Here is a 24,995-nt window from a genome sequence, read left to right on the forward strand (position 1 = left end):
ATTTAAATATGTTCAAAGAACTGAATGAATAATGAATAAAGAAGAGATCTGCTTCCAGAATGGCAATGGGAGGCGCTCCATGAACCTGCTCCCAGTGAACCTGGTGAAAATTATTTAAATAATAATTACAATAAAGTCTCTGGAAATGGTCCTAAGGCCTTGCAACAAATATAGAAACATTTATTCAATAAAATCTACTAAAACTCATGGCATTTAAACCATGATCCACTCCCTCCCTGTCCCTCTCAGCCTAGAGTGACAGAAACTCCATGCCAAGTAGGTACAGCCAAGAACATGGGGCTCCCTCACTCCCAGCCCCCAGGTGAAGACAACAATATCTTCGTGAGAGAAGCAGAATATCAGCATTTCTCTCCCCCCTTCCCCTCAGCTACCTGATGCTGAGGACAAGTAGCCATGAGTGTGGCCAAGAGGCTGAGGGTTCCCTTCCTCTGCCCAGGTTCCACTCACAGACTCACCTTAAACAAGGCACACTGAGAATATGGGGGTTCCAAACCCCCACCCAGCACCATACTCCTAAATCAGAGGTGTCACTAAGAGAGAAACGCACCCTTGTCCCCATCCCCAGCTCCAAGCTTCAGCTCAGAGATTTTGTCCAGGGAGAGAGACAGGTCATAAAACAAAGAGTTCAGAAAGTCTCCCCAAAGAAATTGATTGTACTTAATGCAGAGTGAAATAAACTTCACTAAATTACTCCAGCCAATCACTAAGCAAACAAGCAAGCAAACAACAAACCCCAGGAAAGGAGGGAATCAGTACCCAGAGTTACCACAATATATTATATAAAAGGTCTGGCTTTCAACATAAAATTAGGAGACATTCAAAGAAACAGAAAAGTGTGACCCATACACAAAAACTAGGCAACAGAAACCACCTATGAGAGCAACCAGATGCTGGATTTAACAGTTGAAGACTTCAAAGTAACCAATATAAATACATTTAAAGAACTAAAGGAAACAAGGCTTAGAGAAGTAAAGGAAGATATAATCACAACGTCTCATCAAGTAGACAATATCAATTAGGTGACAAAAAAATTTTAAAAGACCAAATGGAAATTCTGAAATTGAAAAATATAATAACTGAAATGAAAAATTCACTAGAGGGGTCAACAGTAGATTTGAAATAGCAGATGAATTAGAGGATTTGAAAACAAGTGATAGAAACTGTGCAACCTGAGGAACTGAGGGGAAAAAAAAAACCAAAAGATAAAGAATAATGAACAGAACCTCAGAGAAATGTGGGATACCATTAAATACACCAAAATATATACAATGGGACAGTAGAAAACAGTGGAGACAGAAAGGAGCAGAAAAAATATTCAAAGAAAAGTAGCTGAAAACTTTCCAAATTTGATGAAAAATATTAATCTACAGATCCAAGAGGCTCAACAAACTCCAAGAGGAATAAATACAAAGAGATGCACATACAGACACCCAGTAAAAATGCTGAAAGTCAAAGAAAAGAAGAAAATCTTGAAAGGAACAAGATCATTTACAAGGGAACCTCAGTAAGATTGATAGTTGGTTTATCACCAGAAACAATGGAAGACAGCACATTCAAGGAAAAACTGTCAGCCTAGAATTTTATATTAAGCAAAACTACCTTTCAAAAAATGAATATCTCACTGGAATGCAGTTAATATAAATCTGAAGTAGACTCTAATAAGTCAAGATTTCTACACTAAATCCTGGAACAACCACTTAAGAAAATAACTCACTAAAATATAGTAAAAAAATAAAATAAAATAATTTAAATATTACATCATAAAATATTGACTTATTGCAAAAGAAAACAGTAACAGAAGAATAGATGAACCAAAATAATGAGATGTATAGCAACTAAAAAGTAAGTTGAAAGATGTAAATCCAACTATATCAATATTAACATTAAATGTAAATGGATTAAGCAACTGAATCAAAAGGTCAGACTAAATTTTTCAAAAAGCAAGATCCAACTATATGCTGTCAAAAAGAAAGACAACTTAGATTCAAAGAAACAAACAGAGGAGGTTGGATCAAGATGGTGGAGTAGGAGGATGCGGAGCTCACCTCCCCCCACAAACGTGTCAAAAGTACATCTACCTGTGGAACAATTCTCAAAGAAAACTAACTAGGAACTGGCAGAAGAACTTCTATACAACCAAAGCTGCAAGAAGGATTTCCACGTAACTGGGTAGAATGGAAAAAAAGGCATAAGGTTGGGTCCCCCACCCCTGGGAGGGATGTGAAAGAAAGAGAAGGTTTGCTCTCAACCTGGAGAGTAAGCAGGTCAAGCCACAGACTGGCTGTCCCAGTCCTGGGATCCTATGCAGAGGAGAAAAGCTCCCCTGTTTTTTTTGTTTTTAAAAAGGTGTTCAGTTGTGTTTTATGCTATATTTTCCAATACTAACAAAGTGAATTAATCCAATAAAAACAACAAAGAATTACCATAGTTTCAATGATGATGGTGAGGTTACCTAAGCCGTCCGTCAGAGCTACATAGCTTCCTCCTTTTTCTAAATGGCCAACTGTCTTCAGGTAATACCAACCTGGTTGAGTAAACTGAGTGGTATGAGCTATAGACAAGCAGAGAAAGACCCAAATAAGATTAAAATTGTGATAATAGGATTTCATCAAAAAATAAAAAGCTGTTTACTGATTTGAGTCTGAAAGAAAACAGAACATGCCACCCCAAAATGTGTCACTTTAGCATGTGGATTATTTTGAGCTGATGGCAATCAAGACCTAGCAGACAAAAGAAAAACTTTTCTCTCTCCTTTAACTGCCTGAAAGAATTTAGATAGGGGACCTGGCACAGAAAGACAGCTACTACCAGACACAACTTCGTATCTGAAAGATTCACCCGCATGGCAGGGCAAACATCTGCTCTTCTCTTCCTGTGAACTATCTTCCTCCCCTTTGAAGCTCCAGGTCCCTATCCCATTCCTTAGCTCAGGATGGCATTATAAACCTCAATTGCCTGACTGCAAATTTAAGTCTCATATTTTTATGTACAAAATTAAATGTGGTTTTTTTCCTGGTGATCTGCCTTATATCCATTTAATTATTAGATTAGCCAAAGAACCTAGAAGGGTAGAAGGAAAACTTTTCCACCCCAAGTCTGATTGAGTCTAACAGCTATTTTCTATTTTGGAGAAGAATACTTGCCAGTCTCATGTTTCAACTTCTAGTTAAATGGTACAATTATGGGAATATTCTTAGAATGACTGGTGAAAATAAATGAACCACACTCTGTCAGTTCAAGACTACTGAGTAAACCTTTTTTTTCCAAGAGTAAAAAATAAAGTTATCCCCTCCCAACTTTTGATGATCTCTATTTAACCCATCCTAATATAACTACAAAGAACATGGTTTTTAAAAAGTTAACAAAATATTCCAAAAACTAAGCTTTATGGTTTCAAACAAGTTTATTTCCACAATACGTATTTATTGGGCACCTCCAAGGTTGGTCCTGAAAATGTACTGAGCAATATTCCTTGTCCATTTTGGGAGGTGACACAATTAATCGGTGACAAAATTAGAAAAGTACATTAGTTCATGTAGATAATGTGGGACCAACTATTTCAACATTTAAGGGGTTAACCAACCAGGATATACAAATCCAACTTAACATTTCCATATTTTTGAAAGAACAACCTGAGTTTAGAATAATGTCATGGTTACATAATGTCATGACTACAAATCTCTGAGAAAAATATATCAACTAAAAAAAAGCCTGGTCTTAGAATAATTGAGAATGGAATACAGAAAGTAGCCTAGTTCCCCAAATGATTCTTACAAAACACTATGACAAATCTTGCTTGAAACAGAGACACACTTAAAACTAACACACACGCACACACACAGTGTTCATATAATCCCCTCCAAGTGTTTCCTGCTTTGTCTCTTAGAGAGGAAGTTAGGGATTGAGAGATGGAATCTGAACCATACCTGCTATCCAGACAGGAGCTTCTACTACATAGTGCCCACTCCAGGGCTCCTGAGCAGTCATCAGTCCACAACGCCCGTACGGCAACTGTTCATAGTAACTAGCCACCAAATTCCAAGCAATTGTGCTAAAAGATTTGTTTGATAAAAAGGAAACACCAAAGCAGCTCGTAATAAAAATGTAAATATCTACAAGCCTATAGTAAAAAAGACCTTATCAGAGTTTACACAAATATATGTAAATGACAAAAAATTACCACCCAAAACAAGAAAATATATAAGTTGCCTAAAGTTCACCTACATTTTGAAAAATCAAGTGTTGGATGCATCTAAATATTTTTAATGGTGAATCATATAATAAAAAATACAAATGTATATGAGGTGTATAATTTTACTGACGAATGGTGTAACCAGAAGATGAATCATGACCTACCAGTACCAGACATGTCACAAATGTGAGTCAAATACAAATAAAGGCTTTATCCATACTTGGCTTTCCTTTTGACGGTCAGCATTCTAAGTGCCCCAATTTCAAGACATAATTTTATGAACTTCACTCTGAGCTGTTGCAAAGTTTTACAAATGAGAACTCTTAGAGTCAGACTGCCAGGGTTCAAATGATGGTGTAGGCAGATAGGGTAAGGGTTCCCCAGAGGAAGAGAAGAAGCCATTTTAGGCCTAAGCCATTTTGTGATCTAAGCCTGGCCACAATGCTTGCCCTTACAGAACAGGTCTCAGTAGTAAGTGATTTTAAGGGAGTAAAAGAACATAAGAACAAACAGCAATTATCAGGCCAGGGAGATAACTTAACCATATCTGAGACAATATATCAGACTCCAAATAAGCTCTATTATTTGCAGCGTCTTGCTTCTTTTTTTTTTTTTTTTGAGTTGACACAGCTTAGGTATAGATATAGGTATAGATGAAGAAAGTAAGGAAAATGTTTCCAATCATTGAATTTAGTTTGTGAGACTATGGAAGTCCACTGTACTTTTTTCTACTTATTGTGTTTTGAAATTTTTCAAAATAAAAACCTTTAGAAGTTTCTAATAACTTACGCAGTCATGTAGCCATTGATATAATTCTGATTCAATATGCGACCCCAGCAGCCTGCACCCACATCACTATTTAAAGTGCTAAAATCTTCAGAAGACCAAAGCTTCTTCCCAGTCAACCTAGCATCCTTTACTGTATGGGTCCCAGGGTAATGAGCTCTAGAAAAGAAAGGGTGGGAGGAAATGTAAAAAGGTCAGAACATGGCACTTACAACTATTTATTGAGTGAATAAAAATACATATCTTCTCCAAGATTTCTATTTTAAAATAATGGGCAGCTTCCAGGTGGCTGTCAGACTGTAAGCATCTTCTTCCCACCCTTGTGTCTCAGAACACCCTTAGAATGAGATAAACCTATAACACACAGAATGGGAAGGAAGATAGCAATGGATGAGAAATTTCTTTCTGGAAACCATAACATGGAGGGAAGCATGTTGACAGGTGGAGGCAGCAGAAGAGGCCTAGAACACTCCAAAGATGAATGAGGTGGAGACAGGATTTAGACTTCCCAGGGGAAATAGAGAGCTTGGACAGTAGGAAGGAAACCAAAAATAAGACTAATGAGTCTATTATGTAATGTAGTATCTCCTCCCCTGCTCCCACCCCTCGTAGACAGAGAGGCATTTATTGTTTATTCCCAGGTAAAAAGAAAAACACTAAAACAAAAATGCACAGAGAATTCTTCTTTGAATAAAAAGAATAAACTATCTTGGGAAAACTAGAAGTTATTATCCCAGAGCAGTGTGGTTCTCAACTTGAATGCTTTTTGCCTGGTGGAGAAGGCAGGGCAGGGCAGGATTTGCTATTGGCATCTAGTGAGCAGAGGCCAGAGATACTGCTAAACATCCCGTAACACCCGTGACAGGTCCCAACAACAAAGAATTATCCAGTGAAAAATATCAGTAGTGCAGAGGTTGAGAAACCCTGCCCCAGACTAATGAACCCCTCCCTTGTTCTAGCATTTGAGAGGAGTCAGCCTAAATATAAATGTATATTTATTGTTCCAAGCGTAAAATACTGCCATAATGATGATTGTGGAAGTGACTGATTATTGAATATAAAAACAATTAAGAAATTTCAAATGGAAAATAGAAAATAGACCAACAGTTAGTATAAGAATTAGAGAGCACATGAATCAAATAACTTTAGGGACAGGAGTGTATATTTTCTAGGCCAACAACTATTTACAAATAAGTTAACAATAATACAAGCAGAATAACACAGATTGGATTATATCATAATTCTAATCTTTGTCGTTTGGTGTACTAGTATTCATAACATTAAAAGAATGATTGTGAAAACCTATTTTAGTTTTTACTTATTTAATTCCATTTAGATCATGAATCTTTTAAGAAAAAAATATCCTACTTGGGAATTAATTATACTAGTAAAGACGAATTAAGGCACAACATTAATTTGGCATGCCAGGATTTCATAAGGAAGAAATGGATAAATAATAAAGAATATAAAGAATTAGGGAAAAAATGAGATTCCACCAAGATTTTGTTGAGTCACTGAACCCAGTTGAAAACAGGCATCTATTCAGTATTGTAAACATATACAACAGAGACCCCAAGAGCAAGCCAGCACCTAACAGGGTTAAGAAATTATTGTTTTGGTACTACAATTCCCAACTTGGAAAATCTGACTACTATTCTTGGAAATTATATAATTTTAATAAACTTTTACATTTTAGATTTATTCTATATCCCAGAACTTCATTCTATGGTCATGATATTTGGTTTTGACACCTCAACCAAATACTAGTAAGACTCATCTAGTTATCACTCAGCCAAATGTATATTTGGTGTGTCTCTGGTAAAAAATACTTATATAAAAAAAACAGGCTGGAAAGTAATATATTATGTTATTAATGATCTCTAGATATTAAGATTATGAGTAAGTTCTAACTCTATCTTTATGGTTTTCTACATTTTCCAAATTTTCTACAATGAGCATGCACTATTTTTAAAATCTGAAAAAGTATCTCTTTTAAAGTTACAGAAATAGGTATTATATCCCTCATTCAGAAAACAATGAAACTGTTACATTTTAAACCTGATTGATTTATCAAATGATCTGAGAAAAGAGGGGCAGAAATCCAGGTCTCTCCCAATGTCCAGATCCATAGATCAACAAAATGTAAAAGTTCTTTAAGAATATAATTTTTTTTTTTTAATTTTATTTATTTATTTATTTATTTATTTTTGGCTGTGCTGGGTCTTCGGTTCGTGCGAGGGCTTTCTCTAGTTGCGGCAAGTGGGGGCCACTCTTCATCGCGGTGCGGGGACCGCTCTTCATCGCGGTGCGCGGGCCTTTCACTATCGCGGCCCCTCCCGTTGCGGGGCACAGGCTCCAGACGCGCAGGCTCAGCAGCTGTGGCTCACGGGCCCAGCTGCTCCGTGGCATGTGGGATCTTCCCAGACCAGGGCTTGAACCCGTGTCTCCTGCATTAGCAGGCAGATTCTCAACCACTGCGCCACCAGGGAAGCCCCTAATTTTTTAAATGCATATAATTAGGCAAAAACATCTCTAACATTTCATGGCATGATTTTTCAAACTTTAAATGACAAGATTAAGATTAATTAAAGTAAACCCAAGTTTATCCTAACAGAAAAATATATGTGTATTAAAAGAAAAATAGAACTTATGAATGAGGTGGATCATGGTAGCCTACTTTCTGAAACTCCCCCAGCACTCCTCCTGAAACCAAACAAACCAACCTGATGACGGAAAGTAAAAACCCACAGACAATATCCGCATCAAAACTAGGTGACAGGGAATCCCCGCAAGCCTTGCAGCATCAGGCCTGGCCAGGATCAACAGACAGAATATGGAAACAGTGGAAGTGAAAGGGGACTAACAGGTACTCACCCACCCCCAGGAGCAGACTCTATCCTGAATGGAAGAATTGAGGACAACTGGCTAAAGTGAAAATGTCTTCACAGGCTTGAAATTGGGGCCAAGTGCCAAAAACAGTAAATTCACTAAGAGATTAAACACAATACTGTGACAGTTTAAACCAGATTTGTCCAATAGAAATGCAATGTGAAGTGTACAGATAATTTTACATCTTCCAGTAGCTAAATTTTTTAAAAAGCAGAAGAGAAATTTTAATTATATACTGTTTAACCCAATATATCCAAAATATTATCATTCAACATAAAATCAATATAAAAATTATTAATAACTTACTTTTTTATATTACATCTCTAAAATCCAATGTATACTTTACACTTATAACATACCTAAATTCAGACTAGCCATATTTCAAGTGCTCCATAAACACATGTAGCTAGTGGTTACCATATTGGACAATACAAGGGTTTACTTAACTATTTCAGAAATAGGTAGCAAACAGTCCTTTCTGCAATGGTAGAGTTTCACCTTAAGAATAAGCTGCTTAAATTAGAATCCAAATTGAATAAGACAGGAACACCTTAGGATGAGGGAGAGACAACATTTAGACAGTAGGGAGAATGGGGCCCAGAGGAAGCAGACCCCAGAAAGTACTGTAACTGTAAAACAAAAATCTGCAAACATAGTGCAGGTCAAGCACAACATGAATGGGGCAGGGAGGCATACTCTTTCTATGGAGGTGGGAGCCACAGAATAAATAAACATCTCCTAAACAAAATTCCATTGTACCACAATAGCCAAAAATTGGAAACAATCCAAATGACCTTTAACAAAGAATAGATGGATAAATTGTGTTATATTCCTACAACTGAATTTGAAACAGCAATTAAAATCAACATGAGTTAATCTTATAAATATAGTGTTGACCAAAATAATAGATACTCTAAGATGCCATTTAAATAGTTTTTAAACAGGAAAAATTAGTCTATGATAACAGAGGTTAGATTAGTAGTTGCCTTTGGTGCAAAATGAGAGGCTACTGATTAGAAAGATTTCCAAGAGGAGAGCTTCATAGATACTGATAATTTTCTATTTCTTGACCTAGGTGGTAGTTGTATAGGTATGTTCACTTTACAATAATTCATTAAGCTATACTCTTATGATCTTCTGTACGTATGTATGTGTGTGTGTTTGTATGTTATACTTAATACTTTGTAAGGAAATGAAATTATTAGACAACAGAGGTATATAAAACTAAAGTGAGAGAATTACAGAATAATTATTTTAAAAAGAAAAAGCATTTTAGAAATGAAGACTAAAGTAGAAGGAACACAGATTAGACACTGTCTAATAAATAAAGAGAGAAAAAGATTTGAGAGAAATATAGTAGAAAGAAAATATGCAAAGGAGATCCAATATGTGTAACTGGGCTTTCTACAAAGAAAACCAAAGTAATGGAGCAGGATGATTATTTAAATTAAGATTTAAGTAAAACTTACTGAAAAAAGAAAATACTGAAATATAGATTTTCAAAGGGTGCACACTACTTACTGGGAAATGGTAAACAGTATAAAAGTAGTAGACTCTGAAGTTACGGAGAAATATTCTTTGGACATACGAGAATTATGCCAAGTCATTTATAAGAAAAAATAAGTCTGGCATCAGAATTCTCAACAGCAACATTTTATGTAAGTAACCAACGGAGCAAATTTTATGATACTCAAGAATTAAGAAAATATGAGTCAAGGATTTTATACCCAGCCAAACTGTCCTTTGAGTCTAAAGGCCACAGATATATAGTAATAAACATGTAAAAGCTCAAGAAATATTGTTTCCATTAGCACTTTCTGAGAAATATAGCTCCTGACACTCAAGAGACTAAAGGAGATACTTCAGCAAAAGACTTACAGGTGAGCATTGAATATGCTTAACAGTAGAGCTCGACTAAAAGAAAAGGTAATTAAATAGTACATAAACATTACATTTTCTAATAATGTATAACTAATATAGTTGACACAAAATAAGAGGAGGAAAGAAAGTGAAATGTAAACTAAGTTTGCCAGTTAGCTGGGAGTAAAAGATTACAACTTGCAGCTGACAAATCAAGATCATACAAGCTTATGTTCATGTAAAAGCACAAAGATTAAGAAACTCTGGTAATTAAAATTCCATTGTAGGAGAGAGGGGGAGAAAGAAGTGGTTATAAAATAATTTTAATATTAATTATAGTAAATGAATAGACAATATCTAAATAGAGAACCAAGATTATCAATGTAGAGCAGATCTCAACTTCAGCACTACTGATATTTTGGCTGGATAATTCTTTGTTGTGGGGGAGTTATCTTGTGCATTGGAGGATGCTGAGAAGCAACCCTGGCCCCCACCCATCAGATGCCAGTAGCACCTACGCCAGTGACAGTCAAAAATATTTTCAGTTATTGCCAAATATTCTGTAGGAGGCAAAATTACCCCCAGTTGAGAACTACTGGTATAAAGGTATCAGCATAAATGTAATCAATAGAATCAAAACTTGTTAGATAACAAAAAAGACACTTCATTTAAAAAGAGCAAAGAAAACAAATCACATAGCAAAAGAATGTGTGTGGGGATGTATTATATATATATATAAATATATATGTATATATGGTACAAATCATTAAATAACAAACACAGTAGAAAAGAAAACAAAACCTTCAGTTTTATCAATAAATATAAATGAGTTAAACTCACTAAAATATGAAGATTTTTAGAACAAAATCTAAACCTATGCTATATATGCAGCATCACACCTAAAACAAAATTACCTTGAAAGGTAAAGAATAAAAGTATGGGCAAAGATCTATCAGGCAAATACAAATGAAAAAAAAAAAGGCAGAGTTCTCTATCTTAGTTACATGCCAAGCAAAATTCAACCAAGAAGCATAATATGAGACAAAGAATGACTTTTTCTAATAATAATAGCTACAAACCATAATAAAGATAAAACATTACTAATACCTATGTACCAAATAACACAGCAACAACTTTCAAACGGCAGAAATTTCATGAGATTGAAAGGAAAAATAGAAACTCACTAATAAGAGGAAGCTAACACTCTTAGTAACCTTGGATAGTTTAAGTGAACAGAATAATTAGAATACAGAATAGCGAAACAATGCCATCAGTAAGGTGGATAATATACACTCAGTTCTCGTATCCTGATAGAAAATATACCCTAATATAATAAGATAAAAAGAAGACCTTGGGAAATTTTATGAAAAAAATTAAATAATACATTCAGCATTAAATGACCACAATGCAATAAATTAGAAAATAATGATAAAAAAACAGACTCTATGAGATAGACCTAAAGCAGTGCTCAGAGAAGAATTCATTGCATAAGATACCAACATCAATAAAGATAAAATAAATTAAACATCCAACTTCTTCATAAAGATACAGTGAAACCCATACTTTCATTTATTTTTTCCTAGCCAAATATATTCAAGATCAACACAACTTTTTTCCCTCAAGATTTGAGCTATTTTTGCAAGTTTTAACAATAAAGGCAAAAATTACATTCTAATTTCAATGTATAAAATATTAAAATACATTTTACTTTTCTTGCCCAAAAAAAAAATAAATAAATAAGCCTAAATCTAATCTAATCACGCCTCTACCAATTTCCAACAAGAAACAGGATAGACGAGCATTTTAAACTTAACTACAAAGATGAAATCAGTAAAATCCAGACTGTGAGAAGATTTACAGGACAAACAATCCAGTTTCTTCAACAAATAAAAGGAAAAAAAAAAGAGATGGAGCAAGAACCAAAAAATTAGAAGAGACTTAGATATCAACTAATCATAATGTATGAATATAAGTTGGATCCAGATTCAATCAAATAAAACTATAAAATAATAATAACAGATATTTGATAATATCAAGAAACTCACATATTTAGATGTGAAAATGGTATTATTTATGGTGAAACGAAAGAGTTTTTATCTTGAGAGATAAATGGTAAAATTTTTATGGAAGAAATAATATAATGTCTGGGATTTGCTTCAAAATAATGTGAGGAGGAAGAAAAGAGGAATGGATAGGCATGTGAATGGAGAATTGTTCATGGGTTCATAGTTATGGAGGTTGAATGATGGGAACATGAATATCCACCATATTATTCTGCCTACTTTTGTGCACGCTGAAAATTCTTCGTTAAAAAAAAAGCACACATTGTTCAAGTAGAGCCTTCACACTGAATAAAGAACAAACTCCACATATATATGTATTCTATTTTTCAAATGTTTATATACATTATCATGATAGACAAAATTCAAATACACTTAAAAAAAAAAAATACTGCTGGAACCCAGTGAGGTCAAGGCCCCAAAGGCTGAATGGCAGAACTGGACTAAGGAGCAGGGTCAAAGCCATACTGCTAAGGATATGTGACAAAAGTCACGGTCAGTGATCATACCATACCATTTACCTAAGTGTTCATGAACACCCAAGCACAGGAAGTCTGAGGGTTAGGAACTAATTTCACAACACTGCCTTTATAATTTCTAAAATGTAAACACTACTCTGCCCCTTAATCTAAACAAAGCCATGTTTTATTACTCCAAACATTAAAACAATATTTTAAGTTACCAGTACATTATTCCATTGTCATAGAAAGATTCCCAAAGTATATACACTTCAAAGAAAAAAGGAATGAAATATCAGTCATACATGCTTTGGTTAAATAAATACAAGAAAGCTACCTTCTGAAAATATAATCAAATGGCGAGAAGCAGGCAAAAACAAAGGCACAGTCAATATCCACAGCAAGCAATCAGAACTGTTAGTTTTCAAAGTAAAACATTCCTTACCCTATAACATCAATCACCTTCAAGAGCTCAGAGTCAAGCAGCATAGAAGCAGAAATGGGCTCCCAGAGATTATCACTTGCTATGATTTTCACTTGCTGGAGACCTTGATAGTTCAGCATTCTTCTTAACACCTTTCAGAGAGATAAGCAGAACACAGGAAAGGTTAAAAATGAGTTTTCAGCAGCTGAATTACAACGAAGAAAGCTAAAATGTCTTCAAACTCAGCATCCTGGATGACAGTGTCAATATTATTTCTCAATAGAAATGTGCCTCATGATGGGGGGAAAAAGTATTATCACTAAGATAATCTACTTCATGGGAATGTAAGGAGAAAAAAAAAAAAACTGAAGAGGTAAAAATGTTTTAGAGGGATTTTTCCCTCTGAATTTAAAATTATGTTTAGCCATAGAAAATTTGGGTGCAAGGGTGGAAATTTTTTTTAAAAAATCAGAGCAGTACTACCCATAAAAAAAACCACTATTACCCTGGTATGCATTCTTTCATGAATTCTCTTATGCAGACACAATAAATTGGGATCAAATTAAATATACCATTTGGTAAATAAAATGCTTTAACTTAGTTTATTTTGAGTATTTTCCAATGTCTTTAAATATTCTGCCATTACTGAAAATATTACAGTTCTTAGTATTTTGTACCATACTAGAAGTAGAAATAAGAAATATTCTGCTGTTACCCTCAAGTCTTTAATAGGTATACACAGGACAGGCAATAAAGTCTGCCTGTAGGACTATCCACCCACCAGATTAAAAGTAACAAGCTAAACTGTAACAGGAAATAAATGAACAAAGCACAGAGTGCCTACTCTGGTATTTAGTTCTGTACCTGGGCCCCATGAGGACTCTAAAAAAAGCACAAGATGGGGTCCTCACCGTTAGGTGGCAAACACTCACCAGGACACTAAAACTAACAGAATGTCCTAGAAAATCAGAGAGTAGTATATACTGAAATGTATGGATTGCCAATATATAAAACAAGACAAGAGAAAAGAAGACATTATTTCACCTAGGAGAAGGAGGTTCAGATTTCGAAACAGAAGTAGTTTTTGTTTTTTTTTTAAATAGATCTTTATGGGAGTATAATTGCTTCACAATACCATGTTAGTTTCAAAACAGAAGTAGTTCTTGATGAATGGGTGTGAATAAACCCACTGCTATACCCCCAAGCACTCTGAACTGTCAGGTTCATAGTAGCAGATGCTCAATAAACATTGGTTGAATTAATTAAGATAAGAAAGAACAAAGAATTTCACAAGCTCTCTTTTCACTTTCTAACTTTTCTGAACTAAAGAAATTTCCAATTAACGTGCTCTTTTAGGAGGCAAATAATGAATCGATTCCACTCTGGAAGAAATCTGAACAGATCCTTAATAGTAAATAAAGACCAACTCTCAAGATTCAGTAGGATTGAGACTCCCAAGCTCTCTATTAGGAGACCAATCTTGAGTTTCATCACCCTGAAATTCTTTCTTATTCTTACAGAGAAGAAGGAGAACAAATTAGTCACATTTGCATTTATCGCAATATTATATCTAGTTTTTCTAGTGCTATTCCTAGACCATCACCTCTAAGATTGCTTACTTTTAAGTAAGTATATATTCAAATAATACTCCAAAATATACAAGTCTATAAGCTGTGTTTTATAATAGATTGCCAAAATCAGTATGAATAGCAGCATTCTTTGAGTAAAGTTTTATCTAATGTATTCCAAATGTTTTTGCTGTGGAACCCATCCCTTTCTGCCCCCTAAAAAGCCTAGATAGAAACCCTACCTATAAGATAAATGAAAAGCAAGCTGTTCTGATTGGACTGAATGAGGGTCCAGAGACTCACCCATCCATTTCCATCCACCACCCTCAGATCTTAGATGGGATTTTCCAGACACAATTTAAAAACATCACTGAAAACCAGAGTAAATCATAAATACAATGTAAATAGCAAAAATAAAAGAAATAATAGGCTTGCCACCTTTACATACATTGCTTGTTTGTACTGTATTTATTTCTACTCTTAAAAACAAATCCTCATTATTTCCAGGGGCCATCTTATTATACTATACGGAATATATATTCATTAAGCTTATCGAACCTGAACACCTACATTCATCTGCCATTATTGAACCCTTTCAATAGGCATTTTGACAAACAGGACACAGATTCCAATAAAATCTTGCTACAAAAATGGCAAATGCAAACTAAAAGTTATTTCCTGAGACATGTTACTGCAGGTAAACTAAAGTTTCAGGGAAAAGGAGATGAAGTCTGAACTGTTTGAAACACTGATGACGAGTCTTAGAACAGGAATTACAGTCTTTCAAATCAGGTAAGCTGAATTAGAATGCAAAGGAATCAGCAACAAACTCTTAAGAGTAAAAAAATAGATAAAATAAAATAACCACCTTAGTTGCAGACCATTGGTTTAAAAGAAAAAGGAAACTAAATTCTAATGCTTCTCACGCTTCCATCAAATGAAATGAACACAATTAAAGAGACATGTATAATCCCAAGGAGAAAAAAAAAAACTACGAAATGTCAAATTTGGGAAGAGGAAAGTCCATGACTGCAGCAACACGGTCCGCCTGACGACAGGGTCACACAGGACACAGCCACTGCCTTGGCTTCTGCTCTGTCCTCCTGCTGCTCTCATCAGACCTGTACTCACAGCAGTCATAACTGTCCATGAACAACTCTCGTGCTTCAATCTTACTTACACTAGTTCCACTGTCCCACCTCCACACCACCACACTCTCACCACTTCACTGGTAATGCCTACAGCATGGAGTTAACTTTGAGTTACCTGGCTCTGGCTGCATTCAGTCCTCTAAATCTATGCCTTCTCCTCCCCACAACTAGTGATTAAATTGTGCCGTGACTGCAGTGAACATAATGGCCTACTGATGGCTCAGTGCCCCCACTTGTCTAATCCATCTTTCTCCACTTGCTCTTCCCCCAAATCCCTTTACCTCCCAGTCTTCACTTCTTCTCAAAGGCATGGCCCTGCCTCAGCAACTTGGGGAGTTCCTATCCATCCCACCTTGAAGATTCCAACTAGTCTTCCAACAGAATTCCCAAATCCACTCATGCAGAGGTGTCAGCTCCTCTCTGTACCTTCTGACAACCCTGTGCATTATTGTGCCAAAGAAATTATAGCTGATATCTTAGTTGTTCATATGGGACTCTACAGTCCCCAGATGTTAACTCTTTTTGGGCAGAAACAGTACTTTTTATCCTTGTATTCCAAGCATGTACACAATGCCTGACAAACTAGGTGTTGAGTAAATACTTCCTGGCAGACTGAATGAATAAATAAATGAAAGAAATTTAGTGGATATTACCTGCTTAAAAACATAAGACACTCAATTTAAAGAAAAAGTTTTTTAAAACTGAAAGAAAATATAACCACAAAATTATATTTCTTGGAGAAAAGACACATAAAACAAGACAAATATAACCATAAAGTAAACTAAAGAATATCTCCACCTGAAAAGTTAAACTGCCATTTGTTTTCCAATGACAGAAGGGGTTATTATTCTCAGATTTTCCTTTTCTGAAAAATAGAAATAATAGTAGTTACCTCATAAAGGAGGTAGTAAGAATTAAATAGAGATAAATATTTAGGGAAAGTGGCTCAAAAAGTAACACACCTTGCAAATGTTAGTTGCTATCTATTTGCTAATCACAAATAGAAACATCCAACACACTCCAATATAATAGGCATTCCAAAGAAAACAAGAACAAGATTATATACTATAAATTTTGATATATGACAGTGAAAGAAAAATCTACATTTCTTGAAGTCCTAAAAATCTAAAATGATATAATTGTTTTTATAACGATTATCATAATTCCACAAATAATGAATATTTAAGTAGGAAAAATCAACACAACTCTACAGACAAAGGCAATTTGGGGCGTAAAGGGAATTACATATGCTTTAATCAGAAATATAAATATTATTAATATTTTGCTTAAATTTTATGTTATAACTAGCAAAACAAATAACTGTGCTATAAAAAAATATGGTGTTCCTACTACTAATTTCCATGGAACCATAAAGGAATTTTTCACTAATAACTTCAAGATAAAAAGATTTTAAAGTTGTACAGACCTTGATATAATTGATGTCAAATGCCCTCTCATTCCAAATCTGCAAAACAGAAAGTCAAAATGTCAGGATTGAAAGTTTTTGTGTCAGAAAGCAAATATTATCATTAATATTAACCTTTCCCCATTAATATTATCTCTCATCATCTTTCTTATCATCTGAAAATCCATTTTTCTTACTTAAGGGAATGTCCTGTTATTAAATTGATAGATATTTATAAGACAACATAATTTTTAATTAAAATATTATTTTTAAAAACCTTAAAATATTTGGTGGGTATTTTTCAAAAAGTCACCTAATTCCAGAGATTTCTAAAAATGGAATATCCATTCAATCATTCAACAAAGATTGACAAGGCAATGTATGCCAAGGACTATAGCAGGCACTGGAGACCTAACGGACACGGGATTGTTATAATAATTCTTATAAGACCCCTACACACACACCCAAAAGCCAAGTATTAATAAGGACAACGTACAGGAGTAATTTTTTTAGCGCACACAGAGAATCACAACGATGTGCTACATAACAAAAGCAAACTCTTAATGAAGACAGATAAAAGGAACATGCACAAATCTCTCAGGCTTAGAATCACGTAGCAGGAGGTTTTAGAGTTGAAAGAGAACTTCCACGACTCAGTTTGCAGCTGAGAGATGGGCCTAGCCTCCAGGTACTCTTTTCAGCCTCCACTGATACTGGAAAGTGTTCTTATCAAAGAAGCTTCCTCACCATAGCTTGTGATTATCAAGAGTCTAAAAGAGATGTGAATAACCCATTATTTACCAGAAACATTTTCTAAGTGTGACTTCACCATAATAGAATGCTGTTCGACCCAAACCTACATTTAGTTTCACTATGGGTTAAACATACCCTGACATTTAAGAAAGTTCTCAAACAATTTTGTTGTAATCTGGGGAAGGATAACAAAAACAAGTATATTCTTGCTTCTGGCTTCCTAGAGCCCTTGGCTCATCCTAATGTCCTATATCATGTCCTGTGATACTGTAGTTTATCTGTTCCAGTGTCTGCCTCTCTCACTGAACTCCTCAAGAGCTTATTAATCTTGGTATCCCTAAAACATAATAGTCACAATGCCTGCAACACAGTAGAAGCTCAATAACTGCTTGCTAATTGCACAAAAACTTTTAAAATCCGTTTTGACAGACAGCATATTAACAAGCAAAAGTGTATAGAGACCCACTATGAGTGTGTGTGAGGCTCTATGGGGTACAGTGCAGGGTGACGTATCCCTCCAGCCTGCCAACAGACCAGCTAGTAACACAAGATATCATGTCTTACATTTTTAAATCATTAAAAGGTGTTAAATAACTGTTTAGGAAACAGGTAGGCAGATTTCTGCCAGCTTGCCAAATCTGGCCCACCATTTGTACGTTTTACAGCCTGAAAGCTAAAAATGGATTTTAACAGTTTTAAGTAGTTACATTTTAAATGGTTACATAATTACCTACATAATACCCTTAATATTGCCTTTTGATCCACAAAACCTAAAATATTTACTCTCTGGCCCTTTAAGAAGAAGTCGGCCACCCTCTGGTTTAGGACCACGGAAGACTCATGGAGCAAAATGAGATTAATCATTCATTAAACTATATAGTAAACACAATATTGTTGTAAGAACTAGAGAAACTAGGGAAAGCTTGGAAGAAGGAGAATTTGAGCTGAGGTAGTACCAATAACAAAAACAAAGAAATAGTTCCGGGAGGCATATACTAAGTACAGTTTTCGAAAGTGGGAAGAATTTGGATGGGCAGAGAGAAAGAATAAATGGTGACATGTAGTTAATTTGTTAATAGACACCAATAGAACAAATTAGTCTCAAGACACAAAGTAGTCAATAAAGTGCCACAAATTACTTTAAAAAATTATAAATAAATGTCCAAAGGCTAATAATCATGTTCTAAAAAATATATTACTAACTCCAATATAATCAATGTCCAGATCATGATAATGCTTGGCACCCACAATCCAGGTCACGACATAGTAGGCAGTCAGCTGAAGATTTACATAAGGCCAGTTGAAACCCTTCCCCAGCCATCCAGGGAACGACCATGGCAGTCCTGCAGAGAGGAAGAGGCAAAGTTGGAGTAGGTATAACAGTGCTGGCACTATTAAAAACAAAGCAAAATAAATCAAAAAGAACGAACACAGGCTAAGCAAAAAGCCAATAAAGATCTGACTAAAGGAAAGATTACACACCATGCACAAATTCTCAAAATCCCTTCCAGTTTATGAACACAGTAATTCCTTATTGATCCCGAGAGTCAGGTTCCATAATTCCAAATGCTCTTTCAAGAAAAAGAAATAAAAACAAACACGTCTCTCAATGATACTTACCAATATAAAGAAATGTAACCTACAATTTAACTTAACTTCCCCACCTCCTGCTAAAAAGATACGCAATGTTCAATTTTTGTTCTCTAAGGTCAAATCAAAGAGTTTTGAAAGCTTATGCTTAACTATTTCTGTGAGGTAAGTACAATACAAATTCCTTATTCACTAGTACATCTTCTTACAACTTGAAGCTATTTAAAGACTAATTAGTCAGGTAATCAAATTTAACAAAACTAGTTTGTCCTATGTCTATACAAATGCCATTGACTCAATAGGGAAATATACCTTTGTTACACGATACAGAACAAATAATCCACATTCTTCCAATACCCCAGTTATTATTAATCAAAAAAAAAAATGAGAAGAGTAGAGAAGCACTAATTAAGATTCTAAATCCTAATTATCTTACTAATATATTAATATTAAAATAAGGTCAACATTAAGTTCCTTAACTGTTAATATATATTACCAATCTAGTTCACCACTGAAAAAAATTAAAATCAAAGTGACAAAATGCTTATTTTTCTAAACTCTAGAAGAATGCCTAAGTGTATCTACATAATAAATGTGACAATAATGGAATGTTTTAAAACAATGAAATGCCAAATACATTCTGAAGGCCCACCATGTGAAGTCTTTGTTAGGACATGGTTCAGCATGCCAGATTTTCTGCATTTAAATGAGAACTGACCTTGAAAACAGCACAGTGGGCAAGTATGTGCTGAAGTCAATGATGCTTTTTTACTGCTCAAAACATTTCTGGAATCTCTTACAGAAGTCCATTTAGAAAGAACACACTGACCTCCTCATTTTTTTTAACTTAGAAAAACTTATGCTTGTCCTTTAACTGGATGGTTGAAAATGATTTTAAAAATAACTTGAAATTAAGTCCTATAAAATGGATCTCATTAACACATGTACTTTAGCCTGAATGTGTAAGCCTGTTTAAAAAAATCAAATTCATTTCAAATGATAAAAGTAAGTCACCACTGTGTATGTGTGAAATCTTCTATAGGTCTGTGCACTGCTACAGGAGAACAGTGCAAGGAGTACAGTCCCATTTAAGAAACCATCCTGCCACCGGAATCTAAGCTCCACGAGGACAGGAATTGGGGGCTGGATTGTTCTAGGCACCCCCAATGCCTGGAACAGTGACCACCACATCCTTGAGGTTCAAAACAAACAAACATACAAACCAAAAAACACTTTTGTATGTACCTCATCTAGAAACGGGGTCTACTACTGCAGGTAGCACACAATTTCCGCAAATAGTTGGGATATACTGCTGCATACAGTATACAATTTTATAAATAGTATTGCCCTTTTACAAATTTTGATGAGAAATTTTGTTCAGGAAATTAGTATAGCACCACGAAAACAACAAAAAATCAAAAACAACAGAATAAGGTTCTAAACCTGATTCTGACATTTACTAATTTTCTGACTTTAAGTCAGTGGTATAAGCTCTCTAAGCCTCCACTGCTTCTGTAAAATGAGAAGAGTAATGTCTTACTCCAGAGGTATGATAAATATCAGACACAATACATATGAGCAAAGAAAGAATCATGCCTGGCATGTGCTTTGCTGCTGGTAGCATACTGGTAGTATTAACAACATTATTAATACTACAGTATTAATAGATACTCCACATACATGATTCAGAATTTAAAAATTAAAGGAAAACAGACTACAAAAGTACATCAAACTTCACTTCTTACCCAAGAGTGTGATATTAGGGTTCCGCTTCTTAGCTTCCTTCATTAACCACCACTCATATCCTCGGAAATAATTCTCGTCTAATTCATAGTGCATGTGGGAGGGCTCGGTGCCATCTGAATGGGAGAGAGCAAAACAGAAGGAAACTATCTGTTCATGGTGCTTTGTAGGCCACTCTCCCCTACACACATACACACATTTCAGAGAAGTAGTATCCCAGATCCAATCCTGACGTAGGGCACATAAGAATAATCTTATATAACTTAAGGATGGATGATCAAAGCATATTATTTCATTTTTTCATTACCATAAGCATCATAAAGGTCTTATATAATAAAACCATAACTTTCTATTGTAAGCAGTGTTAAGAGAAGTGTTATCAACTCATATAACTGAAAATTCCTAGGACTATATTCTGCTGGGATTTGGTCTCTCCGGGGTTTTCAAATCCCTATGTCCAACTTTAAGTTCAGATCACCTCAGCTTCCAGCTTCTCAATCCTAGATGTGAATCCTGGGCTCCAAAGCCCCAATTTCCATACCCCATGCCTTGAGCCTGTAACATGCCTTGTTAAATCAAGACAACAGAATTTTGAGAAAAAAAGGAACAAGTACACTTTCCCATTGTAAGAAAATTCTATACTAACCTCTACAGGGTGTCAAGGTAGGTAAGTGACATCAGTCCTCACGTGTTACCACGTTTCACAAACATCTGCCCTTGTTAAGAAGGGCCTCAGAAGGAGAGGGGCCCTAGCTCTTTTCTTCTTAAAGGTAAACATCAGAATTCACAAGAACTACCTGCTTCTGTATCTCTACCTCTAATTTAGCTTCAGCAAATGAAGATGGCCAGTCATTATCAATTCTGCAAAATAGGGTTTGACAATAAAATGCATGTCTTCTTATAATAGGTTGGGGATAGTTTTGTTATGGGATTTTCTTTTGTTTTTCATTTGCATTGTTTCTTTCAGCATGAATTAAATACCAATTCCACTACACAGATATATCTATTTAACAAAAGTCACTTCCAAGTCACTAACAGGTACACGGGTATATAGACAATACTCTAAGGTTCACTATAATGGAATCTAACTGATAAAAAATAAGTTATATACAATCACTGAGATAATTTTCTTCTTCCTGAAAACCAGAGACCTATAAATTTTTTAATTGACTACATGTACTACACAAAGCCAAAATTATGACAATGAAGACTGAAAATTTAGTGGTTAAAAATGATTTTATTTTTAAAAGACAAAAAAGCTGTATCTCTGAAATATCTCTGACATTACTTATATTTTTGCCACATATTTTATTTAAAGCTAATAACATCTTACATATTTTATACATTAAAATCTTTCTTTTTTTAACTTCTCAGTAAAATTCCAAACTCTCCCTATGCTCTGTCTAGTAAATATTAGTTTATAAAAAACTGTAGAGTTACAGAAAGACAGAGAAGATGAAAAGGCAGAGGGCTATGTACCAGATGAAGGAACAAGAAAAAACCCCAGAAAAACAACTAAATGAAGTGGAGATAGGCAACCTTCCAGAAAAAGAATTCAGAATAATGATAGTGAAGATGATCCAGGACCTCGGAAAAAGAATGGAGGCAAAGATTGAGAAGATGCAAGAAATGATTAACAAAGACCTAGAAGAATTAAAGAACAAACAAACAGAGATGACCAATACAATAACTGAAATGAAAACTACACTAGAAGGAATCAATAGCAGAATAACTGAGGCAGAAGAACGGATAAGTGACCTGGAAGACAGAATGGTGGAATTCACTGCTGCGGAACAGACTAAAGAAAAAAGAATAAAAAGAAATGAAGACAGCCTAAGAGACCTCTGGGACAACATTAAACGCAACAACATCCGCATTATAGGGGTCCCAGAAGGAGAAGAGAGAGAGAAAGGACCAGAGAAAATATTTGAAGAGATTATAGTCGAAAACTTCCCTAACATGGGAAAGGAAATAGCCACCCAAGTCCAGGAAGCGCAGAGAGTCCCATACAGAATAAACCCAAGGAGAAACACGCCGAGACACATAGTAATCAAAGTGGCAAAAATTAAAGACAAAGAAAAATTACTGAAAGCAGCAAGGGAAAAACGACAAATAACATACAAGGGAACTCCCATAAGGTTAACAGCTGATTTCTCAGCAGAAACTCTGCAAGCCAGAAGGGAGTGGCATGATATACTTAAAGTGATGAAAGGGAAGAACCTACAACCAAGATTACTCTACCCAGCAAGGATCTCATTTAGATTTGATGGAGAAATCAAAAGCTTTACAGACAAGCAAAAGCTAAGAGAATTCAGCACCACCAAACCAGCTCTACAACAAATGCTAAAGGAACTTCTCTAAGTGGGAAACACAAGAGAAGAAAAGGACCTACAAAAACAAACCCAAAACAATTAAGAAAATGGTCATAGGAACATTCATATCGATAATTACCTTAAACGTGAATGGATTAAATGCCCCAACCAAAAGACATAGACTGGCTGAATGGATACAAAAACAAGACCCATATATATGCTGTCTACAAGAGACCCACTTCAGACCTAGGGACACATACAGACTGAAAGTGAGGGGATGGAAAAAGATATTCCATGCAAATGGAAATCAAAAGAAAGCTGGAGTAGCTATACTCATATCAGATAAAATAGACTTTAAAATAAAGAATGTTACAAGAGACAAGGAAGGACACTACATAATGATCCAGGGATCAATCCAAGAAGAAGATATAACAATTATAAATATATATGCACCCAACATAGGAGCACCTCAATACATAAGGCAACTGCTAACAGCTATAAAAGAGGAAATCAACAGTAACACAATAATAGTGGGGGACTTTAACACCTCACTTACACCAATGGACAGATCATCCAAAATGAAAATAAATAAGGAAACAGAAGCTTTAAATGACACAATAGACCAGATAGATTTAATTGATATATATAGAACATTCCATCCAAAAACGGCAGATTACACGTTCTTCTCAAGTGCACATGGAACATTCTCCAGGATAGATCACATCTTGGGTCACAAATCAAGCCTCAGTAAATTTAAGAAAATTGAAATCATATCAAGCATCTTTTCTGACCACAACGCTATGAGATTAGAAATGAATTACAGGGAAAAAAACGTAAAAAAGACAAACACATGGAGGCTAAACAATACGTTACTAAATAACCAAGAGATCACTGAAGAAATCAAACAGGAAATAAAAAAATACCTAGAGACAAATGACAATGAAAACACGACGACCCAAAACCTATGGGATGCAGCAAAAGCGGTTCTAAGAGGGAAGTTTATAGCTATGCAAGCCTACCTAAAGAAACAAGAAAAATCTCAAGTAAACAATCTAACCTTACACCTAAAGAAACTAGAGAAAGAAGAACAAACAAAACCCAAAGTTAGCAGAAGGAAAGAAATCATAAAGATCAGAGCAGAAATAAATGAAATAGAAACAAAGAAAACAATAGCAAAGATCAATAAAACTAAAAGTTGGTTCTTTGAGAAGATAAACAAAATTGATAAGCCATTAGCCAGACTCATCAAGAAAAAGAGGGAGAGGACTCAAATCAATAAAATCAGAAATGAAAAAGGAGAAGTTACAACAGACACCGCAGAAATACAAAACATCCTAAGAGACTACTACAAGCAACTTTATGCCAATAAAATGGACAACCTGGAAGAAATGGACAAATTCTTAGAAAGGTATAACCTTCCAAGACTGAATCAGGAAGAAACAGAAAATATCAACAGACCAATCACAAGTAATGAAATTGAAACTGTGATTAAAAATCTTCCAACAAACAAAAGTCCAGGACCAGATGGCTTCACAGGTGAATTCTATCAAACATTTAGAGAAGAGCTAACACCCATCCTTCTCAAACTCTTCCAAAAAATTGCAGACGAAGGAACACTCCCAAACTCATTCTATGAGGCCACCATCACCCTGATACCAAAACCAGACAAAGATACTGCCAAAAAAAAGAAAATTACAGACCAATATCACTGATGAATATAGATGCAAAAATCCTCAACAAAATACTAGCAAACAGAATCCAACAACACATTAAAAGGATCATA

At 35.1% G+C, this 24,995-nt stretch overlaps 1 protein-coding gene across 4 annotated transcripts in view; it reads right to left on the bottom strand.

Annotated features, from left to right (window-relative positions):
* GALC (galactosylceramidase) overlaps positions 1-24,995 on the bottom strand; it is a 97,733-nt gene that overhangs the window by 52,084 nt on the left and 20,654 nt on the right. For all 4 annotated transcript variants that reach the window (XM_057543202.1, XM_057543201.1, XM_057543204.1 and 1 more), the window contains 7 exons: positions 20,903-21,016; positions 18,771-18,910; positions 16,836-16,874; positions 12,712-12,842; positions 5,003-5,158; positions 3,948-4,072; positions 2,445-2,572 (listed from right to left, as the gene is read on the bottom strand). In XM_057543202.1, coding sequence (XP_057399185.1) covers positions 2,445-2,572; positions 3,948-4,072; positions 5,003-5,158; positions 12,712-12,842; positions 16,836-16,874; positions 18,771-18,910; positions 20,903-21,016 — 833 coding nt within the window. The remainder of the gene's footprint in view (positions 1-2,444; positions 2,573-3,947; positions 4,073-5,002; positions 5,159-12,711; positions 12,843-16,835; positions 16,875-18,770; positions 18,911-20,902; positions 21,017-24,995) is intronic.

Source organism: Balaenoptera acutorostrata, chromosome 3 (genome assembly GCF_949987535.1).
Source record: "Balaenoptera acutorostrata chromosome 3, mBalAcu1.1, whole genome shotgun sequence".
In the NCBI taxonomy this organism is placed as follows: Eukaryota; Metazoa; Chordata; class Mammalia; order Artiodactyla; family Balaenopteridae; genus Balaenoptera; species Balaenoptera acutorostrata.